We start from the raw sequence: 15,891 nt of genomic DNA, 5'->3' as shown, positions 1-15,891 counted from the left end.
TGTATATGAAGTAATTCATTTTCACCCCCATGAGTTTTAGTGTATGCTGTTGTTGTATCTTTCGGCTTTTCCCGGTTAGGGGTCACCATAGCAGAACTCCAGTCCGCTAATGATTGGCAATAGATTTTTACATACCGAGTTGCCAGCTCTGACGCATAACATTCAACGAAGGTACACCCATTCACGCATGTCTCCACACAGAAGACGCTTTAGCTGAGAATCGAACAGGACAACGTCTTACTGTGAGGCGACAACGCTACCACAGCACCACCACCACAGTATCTCACGAGTTTTAGTGTATATGAAGTAATTTATTCTCACCCCCCCCGCCGTGTTTTAGCATTGGTGTATATGAAGTAATTTATTCTCACCCCCATCTGTGTGTGTATGTGAAGTAATTCATTTTCACCCCCCCGTGTTTGTGTATATGAAGTAATTCATTCTCACCCCCGTGTGTTTGTGTATATGAAGTAATTAATTTTCACCCCCACAAGTTTTAGTGTATATGAAGTAATTCATTCTCACCCCCATGTGTTTTAGTGTATATGAAATAATTCATTCTGTTCCCCACGTGTTTTAGGGTATATGAAGTGATTCATTCTCACCCCCTTGTGAAGTCATTCATTTTCACCCTCAAGAGTTTTAGTGTATATGAAGTAATTCATTCTCACCCCGTGTGTTTTAGTGTATATGAAGTAATTTATTCTCACCCCCACATATTTGTGTGTATGAAGCAATTCATTCTCACCCCCATGTATTTTAGCGTTAGTGTATATGAAGTAATTTATTCTCACCCCCCCCCCGTGTTTTAGCATTGGTATACATGAAGTAATTAATTTTCACCCCCACGTGTTTTAATGACTTCATTCTCACCCCCGTGTGCTTGTGTATTTGAAGTAATTCATTCTCACCCCCACATGTTTGTATATATGAAGTAATTCATTCTCACCCCCACGTGTTTTAGTGTATATGAAGTAATTCATCCTCACCCCCACGTGTTTTAGTGTATATGAAGTAATTCATTCTCACCCCGTGTGTTTGTGTATATGAAGTAATTCATTCTTACCCCCACATGTTTTAGTGTATATGAAGTAATTCATTCTCACCCCCATGTGTTTGTGTATATGAAGTAATTCATTCTCACCCCCGTGTGTTTGTGTATATGAAGTGATTCATTCTCACCCGTGTGTGTTTGTGTATATGAAGTAATTCATTCTCATCCCCGTGTGTTTGTGTATATGAAGTAGTTCATTCTCACCCCCACGTGTTTGTGTATATGAAGTAATTCATTCTCACCCCCACGTGTTTTAGTGTATATGAAGTAATTAATTCTCACCCCCACGTGTTTAGTGTATACGAAGTAATTCATTCTCACCCCCACGTGTTGTGCATATGAAGTAATTCATTCTCACCCCCGTGTGTTTGTGTATGTGAAGTAATTCATTCTCACCCCGTGTGTTTGTGTATGTGAAGTAATTCATTCTCACCCCCACGTGTTTTAGTGTATATGAAGTAATTCATTCTCAACCCCACGTGTTTGTGTATATGAAGTAATTCATTCTCACCCCCACGTGTTTTAGTGTATATGAAGTAATTCATTCTCACCCTGTGTGTTTGTGTATATGAAGTAATTCATTCTCACCCCCACGTGTTTTAGTGTATATGAAGTAATTCATTCTCACCCCCACGTGTTTGTGTATATGAAGTAATTCATTCTCACCCCCATGTGTTTGTGTATATGAAGTGATTCATTCTCACCCTTGTGTATATGAAGTAATTCATTCTCATCCCCATGTGTTTGTGTATATGAAGTAATTCATTCTCACCCCCATGTGTTTGTGTATATGAAGTGATTCATTCTCACCCCTGTGTGTTTGTGTATATGAAGTAATTCATTCTATCCCCGTGTGTTTGTGTATATGAAGTAATTCATTCTCACCCCCACGTGTTTGTGTATATGAAGTAATTCATTCTCACCCCCACGTGTTTTAGTGTATATGAAGTAATTCATTCTCACCCCCATGTGTTTAGTGTATATGAAGTAATTCATTCTCACCCCCACGTGTTTGTGCATATGAAGTAATTCATTCTCACCCCATGTGTTTGTGTATGTGAAGTAATTCATTCTCACCCCGTGTGTTTGTGTATGTGAAGTAATTCATTCTCACCCCCACGTGTTTTAGTGTATATGAAGTAATTCATTCTCACCCCCACGTGTTTTAGTGTATGTGAAGTAATTCATTCTCACCCCCGTGTGTTTGTGTATATGAAGTAATTCATTCTCACCCCCGTGTGTTTGTGTATATGAAGTAATTCATTCTCACCCCCGTGTGTTTGTGTATATGAAGTAATTCATTCTCACCCCGTGTGTTTGTGTATGTGAAGTAATTCATTCTCACCCTCGTGTTTTTCTGTATATGAAGTAATTCATTCTCACCCCGTGTGTTTGTGTATGTGAAGTAATTCATTCTCACCCCCATGTGTTTTAGTGTATATGAAGTAATTCATTCTCACCCCCACGTGTTTTAGTGTATATGAATTAATTCATTCTCACCCCCATGTGTTTAGTGTATATGAAGTAATTCATTCTCACCCCGTGTGTTTGTGTATGTGAAGTAATTCATTCTCACCCCCACGTGTGTTTGTGTATGTGAAGTAATTCATTCTCACCCCCACGTGTTTTAGTGTATATGAAGTAATTCATTCTCGCCCCGTGTGTTTGTGTATGTGAAGTAATTCATTCTCACCCCCACGTGTTTTAGTGTATATGAAGTAATTCATTCTCACCCCGTGTGTTTGTGTATGTGAAGTAATTCATTCTCACCCAGTGTGTTTGTGTATGTGAAGTAATTCATTCTCACCCCCACGTGTTTTAGTGTATATGAAGTAATTCATTCTCACCCCGTGTGTTTGTGTATGTGAAGTAATTCATTCTCACCCCCGTGTGTTTTAGTGTATATGAAGTAATTCATTCTCACCCCGTGTGTTTGTGTATGTGAAGTAATTCATTCTCACCCCTGTGTGTTTGTGTATATGAAGTAATTCATTCTCATCCCCGTGTGTTTGTGTATGTGAAGTAATTCATTCTCACCCCCATGTGTTTGTGTATATGAAGTAATTCATTCTCACCCACGTGTTTTAGTGTATATGAAGTAATTCATTCTCACCCCATTTGACTTTCAGTGCCTTTTGCGGATACTTGTCAGTCTCATCATTCCCCTTCTTCTGTTGTAAGTACAACATGCACATGTGCCCTTAGCCTCTCATAACACTAGTGTGAAGAATAAACAGAAGTAGGTCATGTTTCCGCTTTTTTCTTGATTTTTTTTTTTTTTTTTTTTTAACTCCATGTAGTCATACAGTTACCATCATCAGCTTTAACCATAAAACACGTAACAGTTCTATATATGTAGCATATTGTGAAGTACATGAGAGGCCTTCGAAGTGCCAGGATGTCAGATTGCATCCTTTAGCATTCCGTTCTTCCCATTTAGTTCTGGAGCTTTGCCCACCTTATACTATGTCAGGCCTGTATTCTTTGCACAGCTGGATGAGTTGCTTATTTAATCCCACTGCATTTGTTACTGATGCATGTGCACAGGACACTCTCTAGATCAATTGGTTCCCTAGTGGTGTATGCATGTTTATTGTAATGTAGTTCAGATTTCCTTTCGTTAAAGTATTGCATGCTTTTGTGCCCCCCCTTCCCCATGCTCCAGAAGTTGCATTTTTATGTAATTTTTATTTAACCAGTAATCCCAGTGGGCTAAAGGGGCCCTTTTTATGGGTGACCTGGGAGCATTCTCTAGTTAAGTGACTTGCTTAGAGTTGCACGTTAGGCAGGTGGAGGCTGAGAGAATCAAAGCTTCAGCTACAAAAAGCAGCTTATTATCGGCTTATAGTTTTAACCCTGTGTGATGCCAAGGGAAAGATCACGTGAGAGGGGGTCAGTAAAATGGCATGTTATGGGACGTGAGGTTTCTTTTCTGCACAAACCACAGCCCTGTGCGCATGTTATGTCACTAGATCATTGGATGGCATATTCTGTTCACTTTTAATTCCATTTGGAACAAAGTATCCTTGATGTCTGCTTCTTGCGTGTTGATTACTTTGTAAAGTTGGGATGTTTGCTTTTTAGATGTTTCATTACATACAAACTGTTGACTAAAATTAGATGTTCCTTCGTGTTTCACTGTTACAGTCATTACATTTGGGTAATCTGCTTGCAGGTTGCCCTCAGTCGGCCTGGCTAAGTAAGTCTTGGGTCCTGCGTCGGTTGCTGTCCCTTCTTCCATGATGTCAGGTCGTCAGGGGTGTAAAACATGCAGCCGATGCCATTACATCAGTCTTTCTTGCCGTGCGCTGCCCAAAGCAGAAGCAGTTCACAAGTGCCGGTCGGCAGACTCCTGAAATTTTCGTTCTCGAGTTTCAGAACCAAAGTCTTCAACTAATGCTAAGTACCTCGTTGGGGAAACTTTTTCTTGCTCCTTACCAATGTCAGTAAAAGTTAATAATTGCATTACTTGTGGAAAGCAAATATCTCATAAAGATTTTCATTCGTACTGCATTCCTTGCCTAGGCCTTGACCACGACGTACCTTGCTGTCAGTTTTGTGCTTTATTTAATCAGTGCACTGTCCGTCGTTTGTATATTTTTGCCTCTAAATATTTCGGTTCTCAGTTTAATTATCCAAAAATGTCATTGGTTAGCCATTCAACTACCGGGATTCCGAAAAAATGCAAAGATAAAGACAGAGACAGGCCGCCGAAGTCCAAAACTACTGACGACACTTCTCCTATGCCAGTCGCCAGTAGACTGGTACTCAGTGAGGCGCTTTCGCAGCCCCTGATACCCACTACTTCTGATTCGCAGGCCTCTACTGAAACCCATTCGGAGTCCGGTATGCCGCGAGATGCTTCAAATATGGTACCCGCGGATACCTCTACCTTGGATGGGTCCAGAGCCGCTGTGCAGGCACCGGCTTCTGAGGGTGTATTCAGACCTACGGACTTGCATATTAAATCAACGACTCCTTCATTACTTAGGCATAAATCTCAATCCATGTCTAAAAAACCGACTCCCAGGCCACATGCTCAGGCTTCTATGCCTAAAAAACAAATGATAAGAATGGCTGAAGATCTAATAACTCTAATCAGGGGTAGCCAACCCCCCCCCCCTTCTAAGAGACCTAGGGCTGAGCTTGATTATGAATCTTCGGATCAGGGTTCTGTTTTTTCGGACTCTTCTGATGATCTGGATTTGTCCTTACCTACTTATGAGGATTTTGATGCAGAGAGGACTCCATTCCCCTCTGCTTCCCCTCCTGAGGATTTTTCTTTTGGGGAAACCTTACATACTCTAAGGGAGCATTTCCACTGGGGAAGCCAGGATTTTTCTGATTCAAAAAAGAGGCTTTTGGATTTCCTTCTCCTACCTCAGCATAGGCCTTTAGCTATTCCTCCTGTACTAGACATTGTTGATGATGCTTTCTCGGAATCTAGTTTGGCCCATGATTCCCTGCCACCTGCTCCCAGAAAACCTGACAGATACTACAGGGTCCCTGAGTCCCACAAGTTCCTTTTCAAAAATCCTATTGCAGATCCAGAGACTATTTCACAGGGGCCCAAAGGCATTAAGGCTTCTACTGCTAAAAATCCTATCCCTTCTGATAGAGACTCCAGGGCGCTGGATAGATGGGGTGTAAGAAGGTTTATACTTCTGCAACCTTGGCCATTAGGGCTTTAAACTGCCAGTTTCATAGGTTCATAGGTAGGTACTAGGCTATTGGCCCTAGGGCCTGTATAAGCCTAGCCAAATGGTACCCTGGCTTTTGCCACCCAATAAAGTTATTTTCCTGTGCCCCTGTCAAGCAGAGCCACATAAGTGATCCCCGGGGTGAATTTCCCATCTCCCATCCAATCATCAAGATTTTTCTTGAAGAGTGCTAATGAGGAGCTTTGTTTGATATAAATAGGTAGTTTGTTCCAGAGTATGGGAAGTCTCTGAGACAGGAATCTATCCCTCCAGCATGTTCTGTTTATTGTGGTGACAAGGTTTAGGACCCTAGAGCGTGTGTAGCATGGAGGGATTGGGATTTCTTTACATGCAGCATGTCCAACAGCTCTGGGTTTGACATAGCTTTGTATGTTAGGCAGAGATCGCCTCTGAGTAGGCGATATGCGACAGAGTAAAGCTGGAATTTTTTGAGACGGTCTGCGTAGGGCATCTGTTAAACTATCAGCAACATGTTATTGGACTGCTTAAACAGAAAATTATGTTGATTTCTGACTGTGTGGAAAATAAAGAATTACAGGATTTAATGCATTCTGCCGAACAAGTTGGAAAACATACTTTGCAATGTGGTTTCTTGCAGGGCTGCTTTTACTGGGTCTGTGCTCAGAAGGCATGATTGGCTTAAGGAGCAATCTTTGCCTGATCATGTTAAAGCTAAATTGTTGGATGCTCTTTTAAATAAGGACCGCCTGTTTGGCAACAAGGCTGAGGAAGTTCTTAAAAAGATAGAAGATAAAGCTAAATCTATGAAAACTGTTAAAGATTTTGTACAAGTTCAGCCCCCTAGATTTAGTAGGCACTGGCCCTCTAAGAATTGGTCCTTTCCAGCCCCTTCCAGGTCTTCTCGAGCCAAACCCAGACACAGCAAAAACCCCAGGTTTCAGTCCCAGGGGACTCACAGAACGTAGCAGTGAGGGGCCTCCACTTCCATGTCTGGGAATAATAAGACTCCCCCCATGATAAACTGTCTCAATGATTTCCTTTTACAATTTCCAAGCACTTATCAGCTGACTGCCCCTTTTATGGGGAAAGGTTGCTCTTCATCCAAAGAATTGGGAACTCATTACCCAGGACAAACGGGTTTTAAATATAGTGTCTCAGGGATACAGATTTCAATTCCACACGTTGCCAACACCAAGTGGGTGGCCGGACCTACCCCCAAATCAGTGGGCAGAGGCCCCAAAACAAGTACTTTCTCTCTTAAGCATGGGGGCTATTCAACTGGTACCAGAAGAGGAAAAGGGACAAGGTTTCTACTCGAGACTTTCCTGGTACCCAAAAACGACAATTCATGGCATCCTATCCTGGACCTGTCTACTCTAAACACCTTTTTGGAGATTAAAACATTCAAGATGCTGACTCTTCACTGATTGCTTCCTATGCTAGGTAAAGATGCCTGGTTGGCAACACTAGATTTAAAAGAAGCATACCTGCACATCCCAATCAGGGAATCTTGCAGAAGATACCTACGCTTCAAAGCAGGCTACACGCACTATCAATTCTCTGCACTGCCCTTTGGCTTATCTACTGCATCCAGGGTATTCACAAAGTGCCTACCTCCAGTTACTGCATTTTTCAGGCAAAGAAATATTCAAATATACCCATACCTGGACGATTGTCTAATTCAGTCAGAAAGCCAGGACATACTTTTGAATTATCTGGCCTTTGTAAAAAGGGTTCTAACTTGTCTGGGGTACACCATAAATGAAAATAAATCATATCTGATACCCTGTCAACAAATTATATTCCTGGGAGAAATCTTGAGTACAACTTCCCAGATGGCTTACCTCTTGCCAGAAAAGAAAATTCATCTGACAACCTACTTCAAACAAGTGGCCACAAAAACCCTGGTATCTGCAAGACAAATACTGCAAGCCTTGGGGTTCATGTCCTCCTGCATTCTTCTAATTCCATATGCAAGACTACATATGAGGAAACTACAGTGGTATCTAAAAAGCCTATGGTGTCAACATTCTCAAGACCTAGAAACAATGATTCCTGTCATACCTTGCCTACGCCTAGAGTTCCTTTGGTGTGCAGAGGCCTGCCACCAAAACAAGGGACTATCTTTCACACCACCCCTTGCCACCCAAACCCTAACAATAGATGCATCAGACTATGCATGGGGGTCTCACCTGGCAGGGAAGTGCATTCAGGGCAAATGGAACCCAAGTCAAATGCACCTGCATATCAATCAAAACGAAATGTTAGCTGTACAGAATGCTCTGACAGCCTTCAAGGACCACATTCTTCCAGGACAGCTAATGGTAAAGACGGACAACATCACTGTTATGTGGTACATAACAAGCAGGGGGGCACACATTCTTACCCCCTTTGCAGACTAGCCATGGCATTGTGGAACACTGCCTTGAGCTACCATGTGCACCTACAAGCTCAATTCCTGCCAGGAAAATTAAATAACACTGACAGACGGACTAATCAGAAACCTCATGGACCCACACGAGTGGAAACTGGAACCAAGGAATTTCAACATGTTGACGAGCAAATGGGGGATCCCAGATATAGACCTGTTTGCCTCAACCCAGAACTACCAATTGGACAAATTTTGCACAAGGACTCCCCACAAACAAGCTTGGAAAGTGGATGCTCTGTCCTTCAGCTGGAAAAACCTATCAGTCTGTGCCTTCCCCCCTCTGCCTCTGCTCTCCCAAGTACTACTAAAAATCAAACAGGACAAACCAAGGATGATTTTGATTGCTCCAGACTGGCCGCGCCAACACTGGTACCCCCTCCTGTGTAGTGTGTCACGGTTATCTCCATGGCACCTGCCTCAGACTCCTTCCCTGCTGTCTCAGCAGGAGAACCAGATTCTGCACCCTCAGCTTCCAACACTGAACCTTGCAGCCTGGCTAATTACTTAATCTCTCCTTTACCATTCCTCAGCAAACCTGTGATGGATATCATCTTAGAGGCAAGGAGGCCTAGTACTAGAAAATCTTATGCTGAAAAATGGAAAAGATTCTGTGCCTGGAACCAATCTCAAGGGATGAGCACAGCAGTGCCCAATTTACCTTGTATTTTACAATACTTAACTGAGATGCTTCACAAGGGTCTATCTTTTTCCTCCATTAAAATCCACGCCTCAGCCATTTCAGCTCATTATAACACAGAACCTCCCCTCTTCTCTCATCCACTGCTCAAGCAGTTCCTCAGAGGGGCCAAAAATTTGATACCGCCCAGGAGAGCTCCAACCCCAGTCTGGGACCTTGAACTTTGTTTTGGAGAAACTCACTCTACCTCCTTTCAAGCCATCTGCTACTGCAGACTTAAAATTTCTTTCTTGGAAAACAGCTTTCCTTTTAGCGATCACTTCAGCTAGAAGGATATTTGACTTACAGGCCCTTATGGAAGTGGAGTCTTTCATCATCTTTCATGCAGACAGTGTGTCCTTCAGAACCAACCCATCCTTCATGCCCAAGGTGGTATCCAGTGTGGCTCTTAATCAGTCCATTCATTTGCCAACCTTCTTTCCCAATCCACAGAGTAAAGGGGAACGGATACTGCATTCCTTAGATGTGCACAGACAACTTAGATTCTACTTGGACAGGACTAAACCTCAAAGGAAATCTGAACAACTGCTGGTAGCATTTGCTGCAGGGGCAGAGGGAAAGGCCGTTTCAAAGCAAACCATTTCTAAATGGATAAGCCATTGCATTCATTTCTGCTGTAAGCACCATGGAAAACCTATCCCTCAGGGGATCAGACCTCACTCCAACAGGGCTGCATCTACCTCTACAGCCTTTCTCAGAGGCGTCCCTACCAGGGACATCCTAGAAGCTGCTACCTGGAGTTCTGTACATACTTTCACCAAGCATTATCATTTGCCAATTTTCTCTAAATCCAGAGCTGGCTTTGCCACTGCAGTCCTGCAGGGCCTTATAGCTACCCTAATGCTATTTAAACTCCTCCTCCCCACCATAGCTTTGGGAATCTACCCAAATGTAATGACTGCAACAGTGAAACACAAAGAACATAATACAGTTGTGTACGCTTACCATAAATGTAGATGTTTGAGTGTATTCACTGTTACAGTCCTGGTTATCCTCCCTCCAGCCCCCTAACTTCTTTTGGCTATACCTCTACTTTCCTTTACTGTGCTTAAAAGCCTTTTTGGTGTATTTGCTTTTTGGTTGGAGGTATGTCTTTGTGCTTTTATGTTTAATTGCTTCCCATTGGGGGGCACCTGACATCTGGGGCAAGAAAAACTGATACAATGGCATCAGCTGCATGTTTTATACCCCTGACGACCTGACATCATGGAAGAAGGGATAGCAACCGACGCAGGACCCAAGACTTTGTTAATCAGGCCAACTTGAGGGCAACCTGCAAGCAGATTACCCAAATGTAATGACTGCAACAGTGAATGCACTCAAACATCTACATTTATGGTAAGTGTACACAAATGTACATTTTGTGCTCATTCATTTTGTTTTGTCTCTGTAGGCTGTATATATTGGTACAACATTTTGGTGGAGTTACAGCGGCTGAATTTTCTTCTCGGCTGACTCCCAGTGAAAGGCAAAAGACACTGAAAGAGTTTGAACAAGGCAAAATACAGCTGTAAGTACCAGTGTTGCAGACTTCACACTCAAGTGATTTCTGTCATAGTGTATATGCCCTCAAAAACTGCTGCTGGGGTTTACAGATAGTTATTGACAGTGTGGCAAAGATTTGAAAAATGTGGAAACTGCATTATATTATGTATGTTTGACAGCCAAAGGGAACAGTGTGCCTGTCTAGTGTATCATGTAAGTTTATTTAAAATACTGCCTTTCCTCTCCCATGTCTTGAATGTTTCTGTAGATTCTCTGTTGACCATGCATTTCACTAGTGCATCCCTTGAGTCTACAGTCCTCTCCATTAGTGAGTACTTTTTTGTAAGTGTAATGAATAGTTGATAAAAACCTACAAATCTGATGCATGTGCTCTCATCTTTTGCCCACTGTCCTCCTTGTTCAGGATGACCCGTTCACATCTGCGTGATATTAACTTTTAGTGCCCATATCAATTTTCCGTCTCTCTTCTGGTCTCTGGTGAAGAGAGTTTGATGCTCTTTTTAGTCATTTTGCTTGTGACATAAATAAGACATGTTGGCTAGTCAGATGCGTCTCAGATGATCCAAATCCTGTGGAATAGGCTTCTCATTCATACCCCCATTTAAGTGCAACCTTGATCAATGTATGAGAAATCAGAAATTCACCCTGGGTTATGGCCTACCACGTCTCTGACAGACTGAGGTAAACAGTGATGCCCAAACTGATAATACCCCCTCCACACCCTCTGAAAACTTCCTAACATACCCCTTCCTAATAAACAGCCATGATGCATAGGGACACATTTGGGTTTGATTGTACAGCTAGGCTTATAAAGTCTGTGGTGGTCATTAACATAGTATATAACTTTGAACTTATGTCCTCCATTGCACCTTTCTGGTGGCTGCCCTTTGAATCTTGTTCAAAAATACTACACCACTTTCTCGGAGTGGCTTCCTGAATTGTGAAGGTGATCACAGCCTGGTAGAGTGGGAGTATCTGTTTCCTTTTGGAGTCTACCCCTTAAGGGGTGCAGTCATATCCCTTCTAATACTCTAGTCCATATGTGATAAGAACCAGGATCCTTTTCTTCCTCTCCCTCTGTCTGTCTAGTAATATCCCTCGGCCTGCTGTCATTTCTGTGGAGTGAAATTGAATTGCTCTTAGACATGTAACAGTACTAAGGTATACTAAACCTTACTAAACAACTGTGCATGGCTACTTAGTTTACTAAGTAGCCTGTTCCTGCTGTGCTACATCTGCTTCTGAGCACTAGATCACCTAGTTCACAGTCTAGCTGCTTCTGTGCACCAGTTGATGGAAGCATGCTAGATACGGTGATGAGCATGATGCTTGTCTGCATCAGCAGGCTGCATGTGATACCAGGTAGAATGAGCATGATGCTTGTCTGCATCAACAGGCTGCATGTGATAACTAGATACAGTGAGCATGATTCTTGTTTGCATCAGCAGGCTGCTTGTGATACTAGATAACAGTGAGCATGATGCTTGTCTGCATCAGCAGGCTGCTTGTGATACTAGATACAGTGAGCATGATGCTTATTTGCATTAGCAGTCTGTATGTGATAACAGGTACAATGAGCATGATGCTTGTTTGCATCAGCAGTCTGTATGTGAATTTCTGCTCCAGAGTCCATATCACATTTGCAACCAGCTACCCATCAAGATACCAGAATGCGACTTGTACACTGACATTTTTCTAAGCTCTAAACAGTCATCAAATCAAAATGTCTGTCATAAACCAGCAATCTTTTAATTAACACTTGATTCAGAAGTCAGCAATCCAAGCATGAAGATGATATAATCCTGCTACCTAAAATCACGTTTCCTAACTTGCTGAAGGATTTTAGGCCTGTTTCTATCCTGTGCCCCGTTACCAAAATATTTGAAAACCTGTTATACAAACAGCTATGGCCTACTACATGTTGCACAACATGGCTTTCATATCGCCTTCATTGCCTTCACTGCCCTGGTGGTGGTTACTGATACTGTTTATTGCAGCCTGAATGATAGTTTCATTATCACAGGTCTCTCTGTTGATATGAACAAGGACTTTTGAAATGGTCAACCATAGCCTTTTTCTCAGTAAATATGAAACTTTGGAGACAGCCGGAAAAACATCAAATTGTGTTATCTAAAAGACATAACCTTCTAGGTCCATAGAAATGTCTCCTCTCCTGCTGCTAGTATACTTCATACGGGTGTACTGCCAAGGGTCTTGTGCTAGGTTCTCATCTCTTTTTGTGAACAATCTCCCCGTAGAATTAACAAATCTTAAATTAGTAATGTATGTAAATGATATGCTGCTTCTGCAGTCCAGTACTAGCCAGTCTGACCTGCAGACCAAGTTACAAGGCAGTTTCACTCAGTTATGCACCTGGTCTACTTTTAACAAACTACTAATTAACTCTAAGAAACTAATGTCTCGGTCTTTGCTTCAGCCAAGAAATTACCCACAATTCCTCCTATTCTTCTAACATATTTTAATGGGGAGCATGATACCTTGTGTCCCTGAATCAAGGTATCAAGGCCTAATATTTGACCCTGCCTCCTGCTTTATCACACACACACATATTTTTAACTAATAAAGTCTTTGCCCAATTAAACTTGTGTTACCAGAATATTCAGCTTCTTTCACCCACTGCTCCCAAGGTCATTGCTAAAAATATCAAACTGGAATACGACCTTCCTTTTCTCAACATACATTCAGCCCACAAAATTCACAGAATACAGTTGCTGAGAATGAAATCTGCAGATTCATTCTGTTAGCTGACCCTCACCCCCTGATGCACCATTGCAATTTGCTAAAAATCCTGGTTAACTTTCATTGCCTCTTACATCCTCTTTTCGTCTTAAGTACTCGTAATTAGGTTCTAAAATGCTGTCAATGCCCACACAAAAAGTGAAACTGCTTGTACAGTATTGTCCTTATGAACTCAGAACAGGACAAAAATTTCTCTCTGGTATCCCCTAAATTTAAAACTGCTGTAGGTGAGAGAGCATTCTCGATTTTACTACTTATTTAACATTTGTTGACTGGGAAAGTCTGACTTGGACAGAGCCTACTTTCAGCAGAGGCCAGGAGAGAAATGCTTCAGACACGTCTTTGTAATGTGGGAGGAAACTGGAGTATCCAGCAGGAAACCCATACGAATGCAGGGAGGAGATGCAGATTCCGCACCGAAGGCATCCCAGCCAGGAATCAAACTGGTGAGCCTCTTGCTGTGAGGTGACCAAGTTAACCACTCCTCCACCTGTCTAGACTGCATCCTACTACCTGGAGCCATATGCTTACTGACATCAAAAATGTAGAAGCCATTAAAAGCTTAAGAGATGCACTTGAAGAACCTCTTTTAATTGACTATCTGCACCTACTACCACAACAACAGCGATCCTTGGGTAACATACCATCCTGTGTCATGGGTCATAGAATACATTTAAGAAACTTTTTTCATAATGTGGTATCTTATATGTATATATGTCATATGCATACATCAGTTTATGTATTGTATGTATGATTTCACTGTATTTTATGGTTCACTTGCATTTATATATATTTTTTTCTCTTACTCTGTATGCACTCTGGATCTTTTTAATCATGCCCTGTATTCTGGATCTTTTTAATCATATCCTGTATTCTGAATTTTGTTGTGTACTAGTTCTGTAGTACACTCTTGTTGATTAGACAGACCATAATATATTTTCAGTTTTTTGAACCTGGGGAAAGAGGGTTAGTCAACGTCCACAAACCCACTGAGGAAATAGTAAGTAAATAGAAAAAAGGCAGTCAAACAAATGCATCTTAGGTGAAGTTGCTTGAAACCGATTGACAGCTGTTTCCCTTGCAGTCGTTAACTGTAGGACAGACTCCCTCAGTGATATGACAACTTGGATGGCAAAATGAAACTGAAGGTCAGCAGGGGATGTAGCACATTGAGCTGCCTAAAAAGCATTTGTGAAAAAGGGAGTGATGATGTCTTCATGGGGAGGAGCATTACTGGAAAACATGCTGACAAAGTAGTAAATAAGGAAGAACAACCAGTTGATTTGTGTTCCAGTTCACCTAATGTCTGAGTCCGTATTTTTTCTGTCATTCCAGCCTGATTAGTACGGATGCTGCAGCCAGAGGGATTGATATCAAAGGAGTAAAATGTGTCATCAATTATGATGCACCACAGTTTATCAGAACATACATTCACAGGTAAATGGCTTTACAAATCAAAATATTTTTAGTTAACTTCTGCTTCAACTGCCAGTAAAGTTTTAATTCCTGTGGAGTAATGTTAAATTTCCTCAGCCCTCATTAACCGGACATTGCTCTCTGAGCACTCCTGAAAAGGGGCCGTGTCCATTGGGCCTACCTGGTTAATAAATAGGTAGTACTAGTAGTTTTGTGTGTTATATGCAGAACAGTAGTGCAATTAATTTAACTTTTTTATGTGTGCTGCTGTGTGCATTTTCAGCTGTTCAATTAAAAAACGAGGCAAAACTACCTGATACACAGACGTAGTGTAACTAGATTCATGTAATCCGAAGTATGAAGTATGAAAAGTAGAAAAGAATAACTTAGTTATACACAGTCCAAGTAACCATGATGTAGTATTCATAGTTTAAGGGACATGATTGTGACATTTAATAAGCAGGACCTAGCTTACCTGCAATGTGCTGATCTTTTGAAATTAGCAGAATAATGTGGTTAAAAATGTATCTATTGCAGGATGCAGTGATTGAGCCAAAACTATTTTGCAACCAAGGCACCCCTGTTCTATCATTGTAAATGCTGTATAGCTGGGCTAATCTGTGCTTTTTCCCCAAGGCTGTGATGGTATAGCATAGTGGCCTCCTGCAGTAAGCAGGAGTTGTGTACTTTATAGCTTCTTATTGGTGTTGCAAGTTTATGCAGTATAGGAGGCAGTAATATACACTTCCCAAGGCTTTTTTTTTGTGCCAGAAGCCATGTTGCATGCTTTGAATATTGCTTTGCTTTCTGAAATGCTGTTGTCGAGTAAGGTGAGTGGTATCTTTGTCATAGAAAGAAAGTCTTGCAGCATGCTACAGATCTTGTAAAAGTAGGATCTTTAACAGCAGTAGCATTGCTCTGCTGGAGTTGCAGAAAATACGACTGCAGGGTTGTTAAGATAACAGGGAGCCTTGCTGCATAATAGTACATGACTTTTGGTCTGCCTACACATTGTACGTCACATATACCACGTTGCATTAATGTACAGTTGTAAGGGCAGTGTTAGAGCCACATCCTTTCATATGTTCAAAAGTCAGGGTAGCATCCGTATGTACAGTATAACATTTGTACTGCATTACTGGTAGATAAGTATAGTACAGTTAGTTCTAGATACTCCTGGGCTGGCAAAATCGTACACTAGCTTTGTTAGTATGAGCTCTACCGCTTTTAGAGGTTGCAGCAATGTCTTCACTTTTACCACTGACTGCCTCAGTACTGCCTATATATATATATATATATATATATATATATATATATATATCTATATATATATATATATTTTTTG

The 15,891-nt window shown here is 41.5% G+C and overlaps 1 protein-coding gene across 1 annotated transcript in view; it reads left to right on the top strand.

Annotated features, from left to right (window-relative positions):
- Nucleotides 1–15,891, top strand: part of DDX51 (DEAD-box helicase 51) — a 523,171-nt gene that overhangs the window by 437,995 nt on the left and 69,285 nt on the right. The window contains exons 12-13 of the mRNA XM_044068677.1: nucleotides 10,258–10,374; nucleotides 14,466–14,567. Coding sequence (XP_043924612.1) covers nucleotides 10,258–10,374; nucleotides 14,466–14,567 — 219 coding nt within the window. The remainder of the gene's footprint in view (nucleotides 1–10,257; nucleotides 10,375–14,465; nucleotides 14,568–15,891) is intronic.

Source organism: Protopterus annectens, chromosome 4.part0 (assembly GCF_019279795.1).
Source record: "Protopterus annectens isolate FY-2018-M chromosome 4.part0, PAN1.0, whole genome shotgun sequence".
NCBI classification, from domain to species: domain Eukaryota; kingdom Metazoa; phylum Chordata; order Ceratodontiformes; family Protopteridae; genus Protopterus; species Protopterus annectens.
The sequence above is the reverse complement of the archived record's forward strand: the minus strand, read 5'-3'. Positions and strand labels throughout refer to the sequence as shown.